We start from the raw sequence: 10,000 nt of genomic DNA on the forward strand, positions 1-10,000 counted from the left end.
GTTTAAGTAAAAATGCCGACTTCTCAGCTTGAGTTGAAAAGGTCGTGGGACCAATTTTAAATTCCGGGGACGAAGAAAGGTTTGGTAAAAGATTTTCTAGTCTTTTGTGAGAACACGGTTAACTATGTGAAATTAACCCATTTCAATTCATTTACTCATTTAGCTAAGTTTTGTAACAATTTTTCACAAAAATTGGCGGTGATTTATTGTATAGAGTTGAGGAAAGCATTTGAATATCCTTAAGAAAATATGTTGATCATCGCTGTCATTTTTAGTCATTTATCTCAAAGTAGACGAACCAGTGTTAAGTACTGCTTACCAGTTATTTCGTCAAGCTAACTCCACTCTTACTATATAATTTCTTTATTTATTTACTTCTTCCTTTGTTCGGTGATATATTTGTTGATATTTATACGTTTATTTACAATTCGTTCCTATGGCAGCAGTTTTTTCCGGTTCGAAAAAGACACTTAATCACTTACTTAACTTCCAGTACTAAGGCTATGATACCAGAGGCCATTGCGGTCGCTGCAGACGTTGCTGAAAATGTTGATGTGCAAGTATCATTCAGGTCTGAAGTAATCTGACACAAATAAAAAGAATTAAGATTTAAATATTTACTGTGGATGAGCTGTTGTAGCAATCCGTTACGAATGGGCTTCCCTACAGGGACGCACTTGTGCACTGTGGTCTTCGTACTCAGGCTCTCCGATTTTATGTAAAAAACTTAGTACAATAGTGGAAAGTCAAGGCTCATTAATTTCATGGTGTTAATATATGTTTAGAGTTCGTCCAATGCAGCCATTCATGACGTTCTCATGATTGCGGATTTCTAGCGCTTCAATGGTTTTACGCGCGCGGATGTCGTGGATGTTCCTGTAGAGGATTTCCCAAGAGATATCTTGCATGGATGGTTTGTTGTGATTGATCAAATGTGAATAAACCGTCTGTTTCACCATTCTGATCAGAATGGTGAAACAGACGGTTTATTCACGAACCCGGACCATTCGCTCCGGAGTCGAGCACACTAACCATGAGGCCACCGCGCCTCCAACACGACCTTCCGATAACTAGAAAAAAAATAAGTCTCAGCCAATAGACCTCTTTCATAATGGCGGCAAAATAAAATATTCTTTTGTTTTAATGCTAATAAGCCTTCCTAGCCTCGCTACGGCGAGGAAATTTCAAAATAATTTTTGTTTCAAAATGAGGGCAGTAGGTCTAATTAACATAAGTACAAAAGAATGAAAGTGGTCTATCAGAGGATAAAAACAAACCAATTGTGATGCGCCAGGTGCATGTATTTATAATGCGATATGATTGGCTGATCTGCAACCGTGTGTTGCAAATGGCTAACATAAATACTAGTTATCAGTCAACTGCACCATTCGAACGTTCTGTAGTTAGGTAAAATTCAGCTTTTCTACCACACCACACTTCTTACAATATCGTCATGTCCCCCCACGTCACGGTCATCCTGGCTGTACGTGCAAGCCAATACTGCCGAACATCTCTCAGCATAGCCAGGGATACTTCCGTTTCTGTTAACTCCAGCAATAACAATTGTGAAGATACTGTTAGCGTATCCATTGTATGCACAGTTATCGTATTCTCGACCGCCATTCCCAGCCGCAAAAACAAAGATTGATCCTTTGCCATCTCTGCCCTAAAAGGCGCAAGAGAAAAGCTACGTAAGGATAGTTACAAAGAAGCATGAAAATATCGAGGCTTTGTCTACAAAAGGCAACCGTCTATCAAACACGGTCAATGGAAGATCATTTCACTGCGTAAAGTAATTTGTTTTTTTACTAATTTAATTTCCTACTTTAGCGCAACGGGCAGCAGAACCAGGTCCAAGAAGGCTTAAAATTGTGTTTGAGTCGGGTTCCAGCTTGATGTTATTCTTTGCAACTGTTCCCTTGACTGTGCACTTCAGCTGACTGCATATCCACATTTTAAATGTCTCATTTTTCATATATTTCACCAAATACTGTGTATGCCAGTTTTCTTGATAAGATCATCAGTAATTTTGGCTACACCGTAAGGCCTTGTTCACATACAGATTGGGGACACAGTAGGTGAGGTACCCCCGCCTTGGTGGAGGTAACCAATCTCTCTGTACAATTACTCTTTTTTCTTAATTGCGTTCTCGTGAGAGGTGGGGTACCTCACCGAGGTGGGTTGCCCAGTCAGCCGGGCCGGGTAACCTGCTTAGGTGGTGTGAGTTTTCTCCATGTGAATGCTGAAGGTGTGGTACCCCGTCTGACTAGGGTGATGTTCATTCGGGCATTTATCTTTAGTTTGAACATTTGGAAACCTCACCGGGGCTTTTCATATAATTTCCATGTGAAGGCTCGCTTTTTTTTCTACGGGAAGGCGGGGTACCTCACCCACCCGGGTTCCCCTACCTCCATGTGAGGTCAATAATGATACCCTACTCAACTGTTTTTGCACCCTCTGCTAGCTGATCTTCGGCAAGCTTTCCTGGTCCATCCATAGTCCATCCAGTATCCTCAGGACCCCAGCTACACGAGTAAATATCAATGTGTTGCCGATTGTGCTGAAAAGCTAACGCCTCCATAGCATCTGTGCTGTCAAAATCATCATCTTCAAACAAACGAATCCCTGTGAAAAAGCAATTAGAACCTGAAAAAAGGTCCGCCTGACCCAAAGCAGTACAGCTGCATCTTATACCGCTCACCCCAATGAAATGCGTGGTAGCACAGAGCTGTTTTTTATCCTCGTTTCCGGGCCTCGGGTCGGTTTCTCGAAAGTTTCTAGACTTTTCGGGTCTTACTCGGTCGTTGCCATTCTCTCGGAGACGTTGTAAGTTACCGGGGGTATTAATTTTTACATCATTCTGCTTTTTGTTACCTTGACAGCACATTTGACCAGCTTTCCGAGACAAGCGGATAGCAATTTCAGAAATGACTTTTCGGGACGTTCGCCGAGAAACCGACACCCGGAATCACGATTTCCGTGGGAAGAATATTGTGAGATTTGGCTTTGAAATTATGAACGAATTGTGAGATATTTCAAATTTTCTGAGGCGAGATTTGTGAATGAAGAATACATAATAAAATCCGAGACGAAGTAAGGACAACACTCTAGTCGACCCCTTCACTTGTATGTATGTGCACTGTATTTTTTCTGAACCAAACGAAAGAGCCGGTGCGTAAGCTCCGTATGGTGAAACACCTAGTGGGGACAATCCGTGAAGGGCTTAGGGCTGCGACGACCCACGAAGATGTGATATTTTGTTTGCTTGTATGTTATCTATTTGCTTTGAAGGAGGACATGAAAACTTTAATAGCTTGACCCATAGTACCTCCAATGTTTGCGTTAAAGGAGACACCAACACCACATTCACCGTTATTTGCAGAAGCCGCTATCACTCCACCACAGCGATTGCCATGCCTAATAAAGCATTAACACGGGAGATAAAAATAATTAAAGTGAAAGAAAGATCGTCAAAATCACCAGTCCTAATACATGGCTATAACAGGCAACTATTAATAACTTAAGGTGACAAATCACGATACATTTTAAATGTTTCTCTAATTGATATTGTGTGTCCAAATTAGAAGTCAAGCCAGTTAGTATTGATACCATCAAAGTGATGGAATTCGATCGTTAGGCTGAGTCCAGTTGACAACCTAAGCAGACGTCATCTTCAGAGTCAAGTGACTTCCGCTCACGTTGTCAAAATATCACTCACCAAAAACTCGTCGACTTCGTAAAAGAAAACAATGCATTGCTTTAATCCGAGCACGACCAAATCTGGGCAGGTACAAAACACAGGTCACAGGTCACTAGTCATAGGTCATTGTTTTACCAATAGAGAAACAACCCTAACCGTTTACCAATGCTAACATTTGGCCTAAAAACTTTTGTTTAGGTCTAATTAGGGCTAGAGAGGTTTTCAATTGATGAGTGTTGAAAGTAATAAGCGAATTGCTTTGGTTTTGCATTACTTCTCTCAGTGATTGGTTCAAAGTTCTCGCGCCACTTTTTCAACCTATCAGAAGTGAAACGAAAACCAATCGTGGGTCGCACGTGCTCATTTTCCCGCGCTTTGTGTCGGCTACGTGTAATTACTTCGAGTTTTGATTGGTTTACTGGATTGTCTCCGTCCTTTTTGATTGGTCAAAGTAATTACTTTAGTTTTGGTTTTACGACACTCGAATGAAACTCGCGCTATGGTTACCTTTGTTGAATGTTTAGGATTCTCTCTATATTGGCAAAACAATGACCTGTGCCCTGTTGTTTGTACCTGCTGCCAAATCTAACTGAGAGCAACATGGTGGATCGCGTGCGGCTAGCGAAACGAGACGAGAGAGGATTGGTCACCATATATTGTTTAACTGTTTTAATTTTTTATGGAGTTCCTTTCCATCAACTCTTCCTTTTGTTTATCTTGCTAAGGCTTTAGAAAGGTTTCTCAATGGGCATGTTCTAACAACATCATGCATGAACATCCCAGTTTAAACCCTAGCCAAGGGTTCTGAATAAGGCATTGCCAAGGGTTGGGATAATGGATTATTTCCATGGTGTTAATTATGATGTACAAGGTTTCAGTGCCCCCAGCCCAATCTTCTCGCGGCTCGCTTCCCTAGCCACACGCGATCCACCGCTCACGCCCGAAAATCTCCCGCGAGATCCCAATGGAGAGCTTGCTCGCAGGCTAAAAAACTGGTAACATAGTAAATAACTGTTAACATGGTAAATAGCTGGTGTTACAAACTGAGGCAAAGAGGAAGGAAAACACTGGTAAATTTGTGCCTAAAATTATTTAATGGTTTCGACTTGTAACAAAAACGTGTTAATTAGCCACAAAGAAACGAATGCCGACGGAGGAATAGCCTGCTTGCAGGCTCTTCCATTGAAAATGGCGCGTTGTCGAAATATACTAGGGGCTTGGAGACCAAAGTAGTCACCAAACCCCTATATGTCGACAGCCCGCAGTTTTCAACGGCTAAAGGAAGAAAAAGGCCATTAACATAATCCTAGTAGTACAAGAACAAAGAAAATTAAAACGGAACAATAAAGAAAAAGCAACAAAACAAATGTAATGTAAAAAAACATTAAAAACAACACATCCCATGGATGAAATTCCACCAAGGTATGCCATTTCAGCTGGGGGTAATCAAACCTTTTTCAAGGAAGCATTTTTGATGGTCATGTTTGTTAAAATTACCCTGAATTTCTTCCAGTTGGATCAGGCACATAATCAAATTCCACAACGTCCAAACTTGCTGAAGGATCCTCAAATAACAAGAAAATGCAATAAATTTAATGAAGCTGATCAGCTCTCACCAGACGACAAAGCTGTCCAGCCTACAGGAATTCTGGATAAGCTTTATTCGTTGGATAAGAGTCAACAGCTTTATACTGATGAGAACAATTCTACATTTTTTAATGAAGAAACGAGTCAGTTCAGCCTAACTGTCACAAGCAGTCAACTGTTGGGTGATAGTTAATCCCTAGTCCAGTGACGGACTATTTGGGAAGCACTTCCTAAAAAAAAGAGCCATCTGTCTACTTACATAGTTAGCCCTGAGATCAGGATGTGACTGTTGAAGGCCACTATCAACAACAGCAACAACAACTCCTTTGCCAGAGATACCTTGTTGCCACACCTTAGCGATATTCATTCCTTTGCCTCTGGAAGAATTCTGTAAGAACCACAGCAAATATTATATAATAGAACCTGACAAATTTTCTTAAATTCTCCATTTTTCTTTATTTTTTGGTCTAAGTTTTACATTATCTGGGTTGAGTTTCATTGGTTCTTATACCAAGGCCATGGGCGGCATTCAATGGCAGTACTTTAAGACTTTCCTGTTGATGATCACATGTCATGCTGACTATTCACTTCCAGTCTAACTTTCATTTCTTGCCTTTCTTGGGGAAAAAATCTACAAACTTACTGCTTTCCTAAAAAAATATTGTCTTGCTATTTAAAGTAACCAAGTGGGAAACTATGAAATTAAGTTATATTTATGAGTACTTACCAAGTACCAGACCTGGTCATTCCAGCTGGGATCATTGAAGGCCAGAACTACTTGACCATCATAAAGAGCTTTTTTCCTTCTCACTTGTTGTTCAAACCAAGTTATCTTAAATAATTACAAAAAACAAAAACAAAAAAAAAAACAAGGGATTAAATTAGGGATAATTTTCAAACACTCGTTGACATCATTTTTGTTCCACATTTTAGAATGCTTAAACTTTTAGTTGGAAGGTAAACCTGTAAAGTACTGCACGGTTGCAACCTTTCATGATCTTAATTAACACTTAATTAATTTATGCAGATGATGTTAAATTGTACATAATTTTATTTTAGGGAAAGGTCTCTAAAATAAAGCCTCACTTTTATTAAAAGGCCTGAGGTAGATTAGTTTCTTTTTTTTACGCTCAATTATGATCTTACTAATAAATATGTCTACAGGTTTAAATAGCCAACTTAACAAAAAGGAAAATTTCCCATTCTTCAAACACTCACCTGAGGCTCTTGAATAAGCGCATGTTCAAAAGAGCGGTAAGGTTTGGAAGAAATCTTAGGAACACTTTGGTGTTCAAATAAATAGACATTGGAGGAGATCTGTTAAAAAAGAACATAGAAAGAAGATACAAAGTTCTTAATTAACCAGAAGGAACAGACGAGCTGAGTAAGCGTAGGCAAGCATTTTTCCATAGATTGAAGTGTTTTAATAACTAGGTACCTACTATAAATGTTACTTGTGAATGAAGCTAAGTGCATGGCTGTGTATGAAACTAAGTGTAAAAGGAATGTTTTTGCAGTCTAACGAAGTAACAAATTGTCAAATGTCAGTGGTGAACGTTCCTCTACTAATGAAAACATGGTATGGATTTAGGTTCTTGTCGGGCCATGTCACTAGATTATGGATCCAGTGCTCTACTATTTGTTGCTGAATCACTGGAGCAGTCAGTATCTTGATATATGTTTGAGATGTGTATTTCATGCGGGTTTCGAATTTATAGCAAACCGAAGCGTAGACAAATACTATAAACAACACAGCTTTTAATAGCAACCACGAGCAAAGTAAAAATATACACAAACAAGGTCACATGATTTCAGAACGCGGGAAAGTCAATGCGTGACCAATGAATTAAAGCATTATGTTACATCCCCTTTCTTAACAAAACAAAGACAAAGATAAATAAAAAAAAACTTCGCTGATTCGGTTCTATGATCAGGAACCATGTAACTTCCAGTCTACTACGAAGTCTGATAGTCAGCATGCCACGCCGGCTTGCAAACACTGCTCTGGCTCCTTCGGGTAGGTACACATGAAGATGTTGAAGGAGTAGAAGTGGGTCCCACAACTTTACTGGACTGTGGCATCTGAGCTGGAACATCAGGCTCCGTCATGTTGGAAGGTTTCGGGGATTCTTCAACAATGGGAGACTCTGGTTGATCTGATTTACCTGTATGTAGTACCATCTGCAAAGACATGATATGAACTGTAAGGAAGCTTCTTTGTACAGATTCCGGTTGACCATGTGCTTTCTTCCAGACTTTCCAATTGTTTTTTGCAACTCCTTCCGTCAAATCCAGCGGTTCAGGCGGAGAAATAATTATTGTGCGCCATTAATATTTGTGTTTCGCGATCCTCTTTGCAGTGAGAAATTGCTTTGTGTCAATTTGGTTTACCAAAATTTTCAGCACAGATCCTTTTACAACAGGTAAATATTCTGTAATCCGGCTTCTGACACCATGTTTCATGCGGGTTTGGAATTTATAGCAAACTGAAGCGTAGACAAATGCTATAAACAACAGAGCTTTTAATGGCGACCACGAGCAAAGTAAAATTACACAAACAAGGTCACATGATTTCAGAATGCGGAATTAAAGCATTACATTACAATGTGTGACTGGTGGTAAATATGATATACAGATGTACATGTACATACCAGTGCCACTTAAAATAGATGCATGAATACCTTCACTAAATAGGTAAATCCATTTTTTTCTGCAATTGTGATTGCCTCACTGACATTTGCACTTATCTCCATTGCCCATTCATTGATGTAGTTGTGGTCTCTTCCTAATTCAAATTCACAATCACAATAGGAATGCAAAATTCCCAGGACAAGGATCAACAGCAACATCTAAAAAAGAGTCAATGAGATAATTAAAGGGAAAAAAAATGCAATAACAGGTGCATCAAAGCCTGACGTAGGGTGTATATCAAATTATTTTAATTAACTTTAGCTTAACTTTAATTAGCTTTACTGAACCTGGTGAAAATTTTAGTGGAAACTTCGATACATCATAGTGCCTTTAACATTGTTGCGTTACATTCCTGTCCTTAATACTAGCATGCTTAATTAAGGGCGCTTCTCTATTGCCCTTCTATTAGATTTGTGCATCCTTGTTAGGTCTATCAGTAGTTTGTTCTGTTTTGGAGAAAATAAAAGAGATTCGTGATTAGCTCCATTTCTCCTTCTTGCTAAACACTGTCTGCAATTTGCTGCAAACTTTGACTGGATCTCCAAACCAAATTGCACTGAAGCCTTGTACAACATAATTAACATCATGAAAATAATCCATTATCCCAACCCTTGGCAATGCCTTATTCCAAACCCTTAGCTAGGGTTTAAACTGGAATGTTCATGATATTATTAGCACATGCCCATTGAGAAACCTTTCTAAAGCCTTAAACAAGATAAACAAAAGGAAGAGTTGATGGAAAGGGACTCCATAAAAAAAATTAAAACAGTTAATAAATAATATATGGTCACTTCTTTAACAACCTCATCTCCAGACTGATACAAAAAATTAATGATTACAAGCTGAATTATCCATATAGCTGAGAATGAACTTGAAATTTAAATATAAAATTCATACCTCATCCATTGTGATTCATTTAATTAATTAAAATCATAAATAATTTAAAAGCAGGGAATGCTAAACATGAAATCGAAAAATAAGAACCTTCCCATAAAAAAACAGAAACTGAAATGGTTGTCTTTGTTGACGCAACTTACATGTAAACAGCTGTCGAAACAACAAGTATACATGCATCAACACAGTTGCGCATTATTACTCTTCATTATATATAAAATACCAATGAAATACCAAATGAGCTTTCGCGCGAAAACATGATATCTTCACACGTGAAAAGATCACTGTTGCTATAATTCCATAAAAAATCGCGCCTTTCGAAGCCTTTCGTGAAATAATTTAGTATTACATTGGTGCTGCGCTCACTCGTGAAGTATTTTTCAACACTCGCAGGGGTTTCAATAAAATTTGAAGTAGGCAGCTGGTTTGAGTCTAGTAGCCGACTGTATCAAGAAGGGGCCGTTAGGCCCCTTCGTCTAGGGGGGTCTGGGGGCATGCTCCCCCAGACGATTGTGAAATCTGGAAGCTCTGAAATGTGATTTCCAGCACTGAAGATGAAGGAAGATTTCTAATCAACAGAGACACTGAGTGTGCAATTAAGCGCATTCTTTTGATAATTTCCAGTGAAGAAAGATTTGGAAAACCATTTCAAAAGGAAAATTAACGATTTTTAACGTTATATGATGTTTCGACAACTTCATGTCATCATTACTACCAATTTCAAGGTGCCGGGAACGGCAAACCTTTTTACGCGTTTTTTCAAGCGCGAATTTCAACATTTCTCAACATGAGAAATCAGTTCTGTCGAACGATAAGAATATGTCATTTTAATCTGAACAAACGAAAAGGCTTAACCGATGAAACTAACGAAAAATTTACTGTTTTTGGAAAGCAAGTCTTGATGCAACGATTACTCAATAACGACCTGTTTTACATTAAAAGTCTTGATATGTTTGGGGACGTAACTAAACGTAATTGAATATTACGTAAAAAATGTGACGGTTGGTCTAGGCAAAAATGCGGAAAAAAGTTATAGCCGTGCACTGTAGCTCAAAGATGGCAATATCAAATCTGATAATTATTTTGAAATTGAGGTTAAAAAAGGTACATTCAAGTCGATCAAAAATG

At 38.8% G+C, this 10,000-nt stretch overlaps 1 protein-coding gene across 3 annotated transcripts in view; it reads right to left on the reverse strand.

Moving 5' to 3' along the window:
- LOC138019282 (neuroendocrine convertase 1-like) overlaps positions 1-10,000 on the reverse strand; it is a 16,391-nt gene that overhangs the window by 5,508 nt on the left and 883 nt on the right. For all 3 annotated transcript variants that reach the window (XM_068866019.1, XM_068866017.1, XM_068866018.1), the window contains 9 exons: positions 7,969-8,136; positions 6,506-6,604; positions 6,015-6,119; positions 5,547-5,675; positions 5,198-5,265; positions 3,329-3,417; positions 2,444-2,625; positions 1,445-1,666; positions 483-583 (listed from right to left, as the gene is read on the reverse strand). In XM_068866019.1, the coding sequence (XP_068722120.1) occupies positions 483-583; positions 1,445-1,666; positions 2,444-2,625; positions 3,329-3,417; positions 5,198-5,265; positions 5,547-5,675; positions 6,015-6,119; positions 6,506-6,604; positions 7,969-8,136 (1,163 nt within the window). The remainder of the gene's footprint in view (positions 1-482; positions 584-1,444; positions 1,667-2,443; positions 2,626-3,328; positions 3,418-5,197; positions 5,266-5,546; positions 5,676-6,014; positions 6,120-6,505; positions 6,605-7,968; positions 8,137-10,000) is intronic.

Source organism: Montipora capricornis, chromosome 10, assembly GCF_036669925.1.
Source record: "Montipora capricornis isolate CH-2021 chromosome 10, ASM3666992v2, whole genome shotgun sequence".
Taxonomy (NCBI): Eukaryota; Metazoa; Cnidaria; class Anthozoa; order Scleractinia; family Acroporidae; genus Montipora; species Montipora capricornis.